This window comes from Medicago truncatula, chromosome 3 (assembly GCF_003473485.1).
Source record: "Medicago truncatula cultivar Jemalong A17 chromosome 3, MtrunA17r5.0-ANR, whole genome shotgun sequence".
NCBI classification, from domain to species: Eukaryota; Viridiplantae; Streptophyta; class Magnoliopsida; order Fabales; family Fabaceae; genus Medicago; species Medicago truncatula.
The window spans coordinates 15,942,571-15,956,222 of NC_053044.1; the positions used below are offsets into that span (position 1 = coordinate 15,942,571).

The window sequence follows — 13,652 nt, forward strand, 5'->3', positions numbered from 1 at the left end:
TATTTCAGGCCAGTTCTTGGGCTTTGCCTTTATTTTTCGTTTAATAATGGCAATGATGTTTTTATTTGCTGCTTCAACCTGACCATTTGCCTGTGCATAGTATGGTGTCGAAGTTAGCAATTTAAAGCCTGTATCTTCGGCAAATTTTACCATCTTTCGACCAGTAAATACGGATCCTTGGTTTGTGGTTATGGTTTCTGGAATACCAAACCTATAGACGATGAACTTTTGGATAAAGCTTATAACTTCCTCTTGAGTGACATCCTTTAAAGGGATTGCTTCTATCCATTTTGTAAAATAATCTATTCCTACTAAGATATATCTGTATCCTTTCGATGAAGTGGGTTTAATTTCCCCTATTACATCTAAAGCCCATCCTCTAAATGGCCAAGGTTTGATTATCGCATGGAGTTCACTTGCTGGGACACGTTGAATTCCAGCGTATTTTTGGCATCCTTGGCATCCTTTTGCGAATTCTATGCAGTCTTTGAGCATAGTTGGCCAATACAAGCCTTGTCGAAATAAGAGCCATTTCATTTTGTGGCCTGCTTGGTGTGTCCCGCATGTTCCATCATGAGTATTGGAAACAGCCAGATACGCGTCTGTTTCTCCTAGGCATTTCAATAAAACTCCTTCTGAAGTCTTTTTGAATAGCTCACTACCCATTATCACATAGCTCAGGGACCTGTATTTCACTTTTCGAGGGGTGGTTCCATTTGGATTTTCCAGATAATCTACTATGGGCTTGCGCCAATCATTTTCGTTTAAATCGTTAATGACAAAAATTTTGACAAAGTCCGTACCTTTTAAGGAATCTTGGCTTGCTCTTGTCCCCCCAAGTTTTGGCGTTAACGATTAGCCAGGAAAACATTCTATCGAGTTTCGCCTGTTTCTAATTTCTATTGGCTCCTGCGTCCGTTCCTTGGGTACTTTGTACCCAGAGGCCCTCTGCGCTAGATCATTTGCATCTTGGTTCTCCATTCGAGGTACGTGCCGAATGCCCACGTGGTCGAATTGTTTTAGCAATCTACTAGCTATTGCATGATAGGTGACCAAGCTTTCTTTAACGCACCTATATTCTTTAGTCGTCTGTTTGAGGACAAGTTCGGAATCTCCTTTGATTTCGATGCATCTTGCCCCCAGTTCGAGTGCAATTTCTAGACCTGTAATTAAGGCTTCGTATTCGGCCTCGTTGTTAGAGCAAAACTGATTGATTCGAAACATGTGTTCGAATTTATGGTGTTTGGGCGATATTAGGACTATCCCTATGCCAGTACCATTTTTATGACTAGAACCATCGAAATATAAATTCCATGGATGGTTGTCTATTTCGGTTGTCAAAACCTCGCTCATTGAATGATCTACAATGAAATCAGCCACAATCTGGCCCTTGACAGCTTTTAATGACTGATAAGTCAATGAATATTCTGTTAATGCCAAGGCCCATTTCCCGACTCGGCTATGTAAAATTGGTTTCGACAACATATGTTTAATGATATCAAAATGGGAATACACATAAACGTCAAAAGGCTTTATATAATGCTTAAGTTTTGTACATGAGAAGAATAAACACAAACAAAGCTTTTCACTAGGATGGTATCTTGTTTCAACATCATTAAGTACTCGACTTAAATAATAAATGGCCCTTTCTGTGCCATATTCATCCTCTTGTGCTAACATACTTCCGATGGTGCCATCTGACGCTGCTATATATAACTTCATTCTTCTACCCTTCAACAAAGGAGAAAGGACCGGAGGATTTACCAAATAAGACTTGATTTCATCGAAGGCTTTTTGGTGCTCAGGTTCCCATTTGAAAACATCATCTTTCTTCAATCGAAGTAGTGGTGAGAAAGCTTGTGTCTTGCCACTTAGATTTGATATAAATCTTCGGAGAAAGTTGATTTTTCCTAATAGAGACTGTAATTCTTTCTTTGTAGAGGGAGCCTTGGTCTCAATTATTGCTTTGGTTTTGTTCTGGTTGATCTCGATTCCTTTTTTGTGCACAACGAAACCTAAGAAATCACCTGCACAAACCCCAAATGCACATTTTAATGGATTCATTTTCAATCCATATTGCCTCATCCTTTCGACTGATTGGCGCAAATGTTCCAAGTGTCTCTCTTCCGAAGAAGATTTCACTACAATGTCATCTATATAAACCTGCATAAAATTTTCTATGAAGTCATGGAACATTAAATTCATCGTTCTCTGGTATGTAGCACCAGCATTTTTCAGACCAAATGGCATCACTATCCATTCATAACATCCTAATGCCCCTGGGCATCGAAATGCGGTCTTAGCGATATCTTCTTTTGCAATAAAGATTTGATTGTAACCAGAGTACCCGTCTAGCATACTCAAGTAATCGAAACCCGCCGCTGAATCTACTAGCATTTCTACTACCGACATTGGGTATTCGTCTTTAGGGGTAGCGAGATTCAGATCTCTAAAATCTATGCATACCCTTATGGTTCCATTTTTCTTTTTAACTGGAACTACATTTGCTAGCCAATCCACATACCTTGCCGGCCTGATAAAGCCGCATTTCAACAATCGATCTATTTCTTCTTTGATCTTTGGTAGGATTTGTGGAGCGAACCTACGCGGAATCTGTTTGACTGGCTTTTTATCTTGTCGAATTGGTAATTTTAACTCCACCACTTCTCGTTTCAAACCAGGCATCTCGTTGTAATCCCATGCAAAGCAATCTTTGTATTCTTTCAATAGCTCTGCAATTTGACATTTAAATTTTTCAGGGATTTTGGCACTTACATAAGTAGGTCTTTTAACCGTTCCGTCACCCAAATCAATTTCTTCGAGGGGATCTTGTGCTTTCATTTTCGTGGTGGATCCCATAGGATCCTCTTCGAAGCCCAACGGTTCATCATCATAAATGCAATCCAGTTTCTGGTCTTCGAGCTCAACATCTGTCGATCCGTCTTCTAACTTCTCAGTGTCCTCTGACTTCGAAGATTCGGCCTCTCTGGCCGTTTGTAACTCTTTTTCGGCCAAGTAGGCCGTAATTTTCTCCCACATATTGGGACCAGACATAATTTCACTTTCTTGCGTCCCCCCCAAGTGGTGGGGTAGCATACTCTGAAGCATTAGGGATAAGGCCGTCAGTGACCTTTTTGTATGCTTGGGCTCTAGTTACCAGCGAACCTTCATTATCCAACTGAGCTTCTTGTTGATTGACCATTACAAAATCATGGTCTCTGAATTCTTTTTCCCACACGAACCCTGCTTCTGGTTGCAGCTTCATTGAGTACATTTCATCATTCGAAGCTATCTGTTTGGGTCCTGGAGATATGACTGGGGCTATATGTGCCAGCTGTTTATCGAAATTTTTCTTGGGTGTTTACTTCAGCCAAGAATTTCCTGAAGTACCCTCATAGTTAGTGAGAATGACATTATGAGGTTTCAAGTCGGAGTCATAAAGTCCAATTTTTCCCAGAAAAGATTGAGGCAGCAAGTTGACGGTGGCTCCACCATCCACTAGTACTTTATTTACCCCTACGCCATTGATCTTGGCCTGAATAAATAAAGGCTTGAGATGCGATTTTATCGAAATATCTGGTTTCTCGAAAACCGCATGTTGTTCTTCCACACAGCCATTATTCATGACATAATAGCATAGTGGCTTGTGAGTTTCCATTTCATCGACGAAGTCAATTTCAACTTCATTAATTTCTGACTGGACATCGTATTCCACAGGCAAGATAGAAACCACATTGCAAACTATGTCGAGGTTTGGGTCAGATTCCGTGAAATTTGAAGTCATCTCCTTATCCTCTTTGGAATGGTCTTTCTTCAAGATTGACAATGGGGGTGAAATTCTCTCTGTTGCTGGTTTTTTAACCATTTCGAACACGGCTTTCTGCTTGTCCTCCGTTTTGTCAATATTGGTGATGTCTTGTAGAGCTGTTGCTTTTTTCTGGCGTTGATACCTACGCCATTGAGTTCGTGTCATAGGTTGCTTACCTTTGTAATTATTATTATAAGAATACCTGGTAGGCAATTCTGGCACATCAAGTCGAGGAGCGGGGACTTTTCTCTTCACCCATTTGGTTGGAGGGGTAGAGTAGCCAGACTTTCTTCCTCCTAAAAAGACCCAAGTATCTGTGGGAGAATTTGCAGATGGATTGAAAGTTCCTCTCCAATTTCTTTTTTGAGAATTTCCAGCAGCATGGTCTTTATATGGGACACCCTTTTTGTTGAAATTAAATTTAGGGCGGTTATCCTTCTTCTTCCCTTTCCACTTTGCCTGTGGCTGAGCACCTTCTATGGCTTTAGCGGCCTCTTTATTGAAGACTGCGCTACATCTTGGGCAAAGCATGGCGTTGGTGTTTGAAATTTTGCAACGATTCAGAAAATCAATTAGATCTTCTTCAGCTTTAGGATATGCCTTTTCAACATTCTTTTGGAGTTGGTCCTTAGTAACCAGGCTGGCATTTTGAACATGGCCTTCAGTAACCATTTCGATGTCATCAGGTACAGCCTCTCTCGATAATAATTTGCCATCACTTGGTGCTGCTACATCCACCATGTTTATACCTACCACTTCAGCGTACATGGATTCGGCCTTTTTGGAAGATTCGACATCAGGCTTGCTTGTTGCTTTAGCCTTTTCTCCGAATTTCAGTCTTCCTTCATCGAGAGCTTTCTGCATAGAATCCCTGAAACGAGTACAACGGGATAAGTTATGGCCCAAAAAACCATGAAATTTACAAAAACCCCTTTTCTTCCTCTGATCCAGAGGGGGAATTTTCATATTATCTGGCACTAAAATTATGCCATCAGCAACTAAAAGATCGAATATTTCTTCACACTTAGACACATCAAAAGTATAAGTTTTTGGGGGATATTTATCATTTTTGGGTTCTTCTACGTTTTTCCCGTTTGATGGCCTTAATAATTTACAAGTGTAAGGCGGCCCATCTTTTAATTCCGCGAGATTTACTTCGCTATCTTCGACAGAATCGAAACCCCAATCGAATTCTGGCTCACTTTCCCCAGTTTCGATATAAGCAACTTTTTCTTTCTTAGGGAACCTATTTGTCCTGGCTTTTTCAGCCTTGAGTCTTTCCACTTGGCGGACTCTATCTGCTAATTGCGCCATATCCCTAAGGTATTGTATATCCAATTTCTTTCGGACAGAATAATCTAAGCCACCCGCAGCCATTTCGACCAATTCGTGTTCTGGCACGGCGGTGAAACATCGGGCTTTGAGGAGTCGAAATCTGTTCAGATAATCATCTATCGACTCGTGCGTTTTCCGTCTAACACTGGCCAATTCTTTCAAACTAATTTTAGACTAGCCCATGTAAAACTGCTCATGAAACGCTTTTTCCAATTGATTCCAACTAACTATGGAGTGTGGGGGCAATGTTGTGAATGCATTCTTTGTCAGAGAACTTGGGAAATATTTCAATTTCAAATTCTCATTATTTGCCAAATCACCGGCCTCCATAACATATCGAGCAACATGATCAACAGTGGACTCATTTGTTTCCCCAACAAATTTGGTAAATTTGGGGATTTTATGGTTTCTTGGCATCTCCGTTTCTAAAACGAAATCGGCTAACGCGGAAACGAAATTCGGACGGTGTATTCCAGTGTTGAAACCGTTTTGGGCCATCAATGTTTCGACTATATCGGCTATGTTATTATGGCCTCCATGATTATTTCAACGGACCTGCATAACCACTTGGTTAGCATTTTGGGTTCTATTTACCACTACAGGAATCCTAACGGGCTCTTCTGGTATTTCAGGCTGTTCGTTTTGTGCCTGGTTTTCGAGCACTTTGTTAGTTTGTTCTTCGACGGGTGCTTCTTGTAACACCCTACTTCTATTAAAGCAATTAAACATGCAAATAATACATTTATTCAAGAAATAGAGGCTACGCCACATTCAAAATTTAAAAACCAATAAACATGTATATAAACCTCAACAGTCGCAGCGGAATATAAACCAGAGTAAATCCAAGTATACATGTTATGAATCAATAAATTACATCAACATAGATACATCTTAAAAATCCCAGCAAACGGGTAATCTCCAAACATCACAAAATCCAAAGATAACCTAATCTAGACCGACACAACGAAGCCTAGATCAGAGCCGACTAAACATCTAAACACCGATATCGGAGAAGCTCCCAATATCCACCAAGCACAAAAACTCACCAAGCATCTAATCCTGCACAACGTCTACCCATCCATACAGATAGGCAGGCAGTCCATAACAGATCCACTGGGGGTAAGTATTACATTATCATAATCCAAATAACATATAACATGAATATTTCAATTTAAACATCATGCACTTGATCAATAATAATATTCCCACATCAATACTTACATCAAACCCCAATATCTCACATCAATAATCACTAATCACATGTGTCATGAACAAATATCAATTCACAGTTATTCATACACAATCACCAATCATATACATCATGAACAATCACCAATCATAAGCCATGAACAATCATTAATCATATTTCATGAACAATCACCAATCACATGTATCAGGAACAAATATCAATTCACAAATATTCCTTCACAATCACCAATCACAAATATTCATGAATAGTCATTCATCTCATTTCATCACCAATCACATTTATCAAACAAGACTCATGTCATGATATGCACTTATTGACACATAAATGCATGTGGTACCAAATCTCCAAAAAGGTCGTCACCCAAATCTAGATCTCAAAAGATCTCTGCCAGGCCGAAGCCCTATAACGAATAAAACATCGTATCCAGATCTCAAAAGATCTCTGCTAGACCGAAGTCCAAAACTAGATCTCAAAAGATCTCTGCTAGGCCGGAGCCCAATAATGAATAAAACATCATTTCATCTCGACTATGATGCATGGACATGTATAAGGACTCGATAATGCGACAGCAATCACAATTTTCTCCACAATATATAGGACAACACCCAATTATATTGTTCATCTCCACAACATTTGCATTATCAAGAAAACATGCCCATACAAAAATAAATCATAATATATTTCGGACTAAGTCAATATAAGATATTGGACTTATTCGTTAAATAGTATATTTCGGAATCAAGATAAATAAACATTGATCTATACAAGGGTGACACTATCTATGCCTTGGGATCAATGAAGATATTGTGACAAAGGAGTAATTATACACCTATGTGTTATCATGAAAGGTTTCGTCAGATCACTTGACATTCTTGTCACTTGGGTAGCAATGATGTGTTGCTAGATACCGCTCATTGTTTATGGTATTAAATATTAGATTTAATATCATTGCCAACGTGACTAGAACCTAAAGGGTCACACACAAAGTGCAGTCAAAAGAGATATGTATAAGTATGACTTATATAAAGGGTGCGCTTAGTAAATAATGCTAATGGTTTAGCAAAATTTGCTAAACTCGTATTGGGCTTAGTGAAGTCAAAAACGAGTTTGACTTGCAAAGCACATAAGGAGTTCTATAAATAGAACCCTAGTGCAATAGTTTGCGGTTACGTATTCTTTGCAGAAACCCTAGTTCTCTGACTTCCGTCTTCTTGGCTAGCACCGAGGTTTTGGAGGAGCACTGTTCGTGTGGACTTGATAGAGGCTCTGCTGTTTGCTTGGCTGTGGTCGTGATTCCGGTTCGCAGATTCCACCGATCGTTTCAGACTAATCGTTCAAGGTAACAATCGAATCACTGGTTCAAGTTCCAATTCGTAATGATCCAAGGAAAGTAAATCGAAAATTTTATTCCGCTGCTTATTCTGTACATGTCGATTTACCTTCAGTGGTATCAGAGCCAATTACGAAACCTTGAATCGGATTGCTTTGTTACTGCTTTATGTTTTAATTTTGATTAAACATATTGAACGAACATAAATAATAAATAAAATTAAAATTGGCATCGCATCATATTATGCTTTCTGTGCATGTGTTTTCGATTTGATTCAATGTTTCAGAAACCGTTTCTGGTGAAACATCGACGTTTCGATTATACATATTGACAGAAACATGATTTTGATCGATCATAAAACGCAGTTAATAATAATATCAATCACGTGTATGTGCATGGCTTTTCGAACCGTTTTGATGTTTCAGAAACCGTTTCTGGTGAAACATCAAACCTTTCGATCATACATATTGACAGAAGCATGATTGGTAAATTCTGTGTAACAACGGTATATATGATATACTGGATTTGATCATAGTTTAAACAAGTCAGATGATATTTTTCATGTTAATTGATCTGATGTATGGAGCTTCGTAACCGATTCTGTGTACTCTGGTGAAGCATCCTAGACTCGGTCATGATACGTGAATAAACAATCAGAGTACTAGTTTAATAAAGATCAGATTGTTGTAACAGAATTAGGGTTTGCCGAAACGATTAGGGTAATCAGAAACGTATCAAATGTTGATGCGAAATGCGGTGCTAATTCAAAGTGAATCGTTCAGCGGAACCCCCGGCTAATCTGCGTAGGGTGATCACATGTCGAATTTTAATTTAATTTATTTAATTATAAGGAATAATTAATAATAATAAAAGTGTATTTGTTATTATTATTGTCATGTGAATGATTATGGCCTTAGTCCTTTTATTTTATTTCTTTTGGATATTAAAATACGGCCTGCGTGTCGTGCCTTTCTCTTATATCTCTATTGTACATTCTCTTCTCATCCACTCCCTCGTATGTAAAACGAGTTTTCTTCATATGTAATGTAAATAGAATACAAAGGAGGTAATAGGGCTCAAGACGTAAGAATAGTCCTGGAAGTCAAGCTTGGAGAAGCAAGGTCGTTTCTAGGATTAGTTTAGATTCTCTCATTGGCTTGAGAGAGTCATAGCGTTAGGATGGCCATAATCATGTCACTTTTATTTTGTATAAATGTTATGCATGTTTTGATCGGAGTGCGAATATATGTGATATATAAGCCGTGGTGAGGTGAGATCAAATTTAATAAAAATCCTTCAATTTAAATATTAAGTTTAAAGCTTTCCAAAAGTTTAACACCCTTCAAGACTAATATCGAATATGTGGGTTTTGCCTCCGTAAAGCGCATATTCTATACTAGTAAGTTGCGGTGCGGTAATCCAATTTATCCAAGTGTTATTCTTTTGGGTCAAACTTAACTAAATTAATTTTAATAAGATTAGAATAAATTTAGAAGCTATAATTGGACGACTTCTATATGATAGAATTGAATAAAGAGTTATTCCGCCAATTGATTTGAAAGTTGTATAAGATACAATTGGAAATGTTCCTACCTAAATAGCTAAGTGTTAAGTACAGCCCCCGTTGACTTAAAACAAGGTGAAATAAGGATTTCAATCCACTAGAAAATCTTCCAACGGGATTTTCCGAGTCAAATGTTTGAAGGTCATTTGATTTGAGTAAAATAGTGGGAGCGTATTTAATTAAAGACCAAATTAAATATATTTTCATGATACTTATTTTGCACATTTTAAATTGTAGATGGCCAATAACGCTTCCACAAACATTTTGCGATCCCTCATCGAAAAGGAAAAATTGACTGAAACAAATTTTATAGACTGGTCCCGTAACATGAGGATTGTCCTCACCCACGAAAAAAAGTTGTATGTGCTGGATGGACCCATTCCTGAGGCACCTCCTGCTGGAGCTTCTGCGGCTCTAAGAAATGCTCATACCAAGCATCTCAATGATTCCGTAGAAGTTTCATGCATCATGTTGGCTTCAATGACTCCCGAGCTGCAAAAACAGCATGAAGGGATGACAGCGTTCGATATGATCGAACATCTGAAGACTCTTTATGAAGAGCAAGCCAGGCATGAGAGGTTTGATGTCTCTAAAGCCCTGTTTTCCACCAAGCTGTCAGAGGGAGGTCCCGTAGGACCTCATGTGCTCAAAATGATTGGGTACTCTGAAAACCTAGCTCGTTTGGGATTTGTCCTTGAACAAGAGCTAGTCGTTGATCTTGTGCTGCAATCGTTGCCTGAAAGCTTCAACGGTTTTGTCCAGAACTTTCTAATGAATGATATGGACAAGACACTACCACATCTTGCAGCTATGTTGAGAACTGCTGAGAAAAACATGAAGGGAAAAGGAAAGGTTGCTGCCATTTTAATGGTTAATAATGGCAAGTTCAAAAAGCACCATAAGAAGCCTAATAAGTCTAAGGGAAATGGCAAAGGCAAAGCTGTTGCCAAGCCATCAACCAAAGCTTTGAAGCCTACTGGAGGCGTGGCTAAGGATGGTAAGTGCTTCTATTGCAACAACACTGGGCATTGGAAGCGAAACTGTCCAAAGTATCTGGAAGATAAGAAGAATGGAAATGTTCCTACTACTTCTGCAGGTATTTTTGTTATAGAAATTAATATATCTACTTCTACATCATGGGTATTAGATACTGGATGTGGTTCTCATATTTGTACTGATGTGCAGGGTCTGAGAAAGAGTAGAGCATTGGCAAAAGGCGAGGTCGATCTTAGAGTTGGCAATGGAGCAAAGGTTGCTGCTTTAGCTGTTGGAACTTATGTATTGACCTTACCTAGTGGTCTTTTACTTAATTTAGAAAACTGCTATTATGTACCTGCCATTAGCAGGAATATTATTTCAATTTCTTGTTTGGACAAGGCTGGTTTTGAATTTACAATAAAGAACAAATGTTGTTCCGTTTATTTGGATAATATTCTTTATGCTAACGCAAATTTGAGTAATGGACTTTATGTCTTAGATCTCGATATGCCTATCTATAACATTAATGCTAAAAGGTTGAAACCTAATGAGTTGAATCCAACTTACCTTTGGCATTGTCGTTTAGGACATATAAATGAGAATCGCATTTCCAAACTCCATAAAGATGGATTTTTGGATTCTTTTGATTTTGAATCATATGAAACATGTCGATCTTGTTTATTGGGAAAAATGACAAAAGCTCCATTTACCGGTCAAGGTGAAAGGGCTAGTGATCTTTTAGGTCTCATACATACTGATGTGTGTGGACCCCTAAACATAACTGCTAGAGGGGGCTTTCACTACTTCATTACATTCACTGATGACTTTAGTAGATTTGGATATGTGTATCTAATGAAACATAAATCTGAATCATTTACTTTCTTCAAAGAATTTCAAAATGAAGTAGAAAACCAACTAGGCAAGAAAATCAAAATGCTTCGATCTGATCGAGGTGGAGAATATTTGAGCTTAGAGTTTGACAATCATCTTAAAGAATGTGGGATACTGTCCCAACTCACACCTCCTGGAACACCGCAATGGAACGGTGTATCTGAAAGGAGAAATTGAACCTTGTTAGACATGGTCCGATCTATGATGAGTCATGCTGAACTTCCAAACTTCTTATGGGGGTACGCCTTATTAACTGCAGCTTACACACTTAACCGAGTTCCATCTAAAGCGGTAGAAAAGACACCATATGAGATATGGAATGGTCGAAAACCCAATGTGGGACATTTTAAGATTTGGGGTTGTGAAGCTTATATAAAACGACTTATGTCTACTAAGCTTGAACAAAAATCTGAAAAATGTTTCTTTGTGGGATATCCTAAAGAAACTAGAGGATACTACTTTTACAAACCACCTGAAGGCACAATTGTTGTTGCCAGAACTGGAGTCTTCCTTGAGAAGGATTTTGTCTCCAGGAGAATCAGTGGGAGCAAAGTAAATCTTGAAGAAATTCAAGACCCACAGAGTACTGAAATACCGGTAGAGGAACAAGGACAGGATACCCAAACTGTTATGACAGAAAATCCTATCCCAGTAACACAAGAACCACGTAGGTCTAGCAGGATACGTCAAGAACCCGAAAGATATGGGTATCTCATATCTCAAGAGGGTGATGTATTGCTCATGGACCAAGATGAGCCTGTGACTTACACGGAGGCCATAACTGGCCCCGAATCTGAGAAGTGGCTTGAAGCCATGAAATCTGAAATGGATTCCATGTACACAAATCAAGTTTGGAACTTGATTGATGCACCTGAAGGAATTAATCCTATAGGATGCAAGTGGGTTTTCAAAAAGAAAATTGACATGGATGGAAAGGTTAGTACCTACAAAGCGCGACTGGTTGCTAAAGGCTTCAAACAAATTCATGGTGTAGACTATGATGAAACCTTTTCACCAGTTGCAATGATTAAATCCATTCGGATCTTACTTGCCATCGCTGCATACCACGATTATGAAATCTAGCAAATGGATGTCAAAACTGCTTTCCTTAATGGAAATCTTCTTGAGGATGTGTACATGACACAACCTGAAGGTTTTGGCGATCCTAAAGCAACCAAAAAGGTATGCAAGTTGCAGCGATCAATCTATGGATTGAAGCAAGCTTCTAGAAGTTGGAATCTTCGCTTTGATGAAACTGTACAATAGTATGGATTCATTAAAAATGAAGATGAGCCTTGTGTTTACAAGAAGGTTAGTGGGAGCATAGTTTCATTTCTGATTTTATATGTAGATGACATATTATTAATCGGAAATGACATCCCTACACTACAAGAAATCAAAACTTGGTTAGGGAAATGCTTTTCTATGAAAGACTTAGGTGAAGCCTCCTATATATTAGGAATCATGATCTATAGAGATAGATCACAAAGATTGCTTGGCTTAAGTCAGGGTACATATATAGACAAAGTCCTGATACGGTTCAATATGCATGATTCCAAGAAAGGATTCATTCCTATGTCGTCAGGATTAAATCTATCAAAGAATCAATCCCCTTCGACTAATGACGAAAGGGATCGAATGCGTGATATCCCATATGCTTCAGCAATTGGTTCTATCATGTATGCTATGATATGCACTCGACCAGATGTCTCGTATGCTTTAAGTGCTACGAGCAGATACCAGTCTAATCCTGGCAACGATCATTGGATTGCTGTCAAGAATATCCTTAAGTACTTGAGAAGAACTAAGGATACCTTCTTGGTCTATGGAGGTCAAGAAGAGCTCTCTGTAATTGGTTACACTGATGCTAGTTTTCAGACCGATCATGATGACTTTAGATCGCAATCTGGATATGTGTTTTGCTTAAATGGCGGTGCTGTGAGCTGGAAAAGTTCAAAGCAAGAAACAGTCGCTGATTCTACAACTGAAGCCGAGTATATTGCTGCATCCAATGCCGCAAAAGAAGCTGTTTGGATTAAGAAATTCATTTCTGATCTTGGAATAGTTCCGAGTATTGTGGATCCCATTGAATTACTATGTGATAACAATGGTGCAATCGCACAAGCCAAAGAACCTAGATCTCACCAGAAATCCAAACACATACAAAGGCGTTATCATCTTATTCGAGAGATTATCGAAAGAGGAGATGTTAAAATATGCAAAGTACCAACATTGGACAATGTCGCTGATCCACTTACTAAAGCTCTTGCCCAGCAGAAGCATGATGGTCATACTAGATCTATGGGTATTAGGTTTATGCCTAATTGGCTCTAGTGCTAGTGGGAGATTGTTGGTGTAAGCCCTAGAGGCCAATAGTTTATGTTGAACCTATCTTATGTATCATGACTTTTATTATTGAATAAGATATGGCACTCTTTATTATGTTTAGATAATGTTAATAAAGTCCTTAGAATAGATAGTTCGTGTAATAATATATTAAGCGTGACTTAATCATGAGATTACATTATCTTATAGA

At 38.6% G+C, this 13,652-nt stretch overlaps 1 protein-coding gene across 1 annotated transcript; it reads left to right on the top strand.

Moving 5' to 3' along the window:
- Window positions 1-12,754: 12,754 nt before the first annotated feature.
- On the top strand, window positions 12,755-13,450 carry LOC120579515 (secreted RxLR effector protein 161-like). Its single transcript, XM_039831930.1, has one exon. The coding sequence runs from the start codon at window positions 12,755-12,757 to the stop codon at window positions 13,448-13,450; it is 696 nt and encodes a 231-aa protein (XP_039687864.1).
- Window positions 13,451-13,652: the final 202 nt, after the last annotated feature.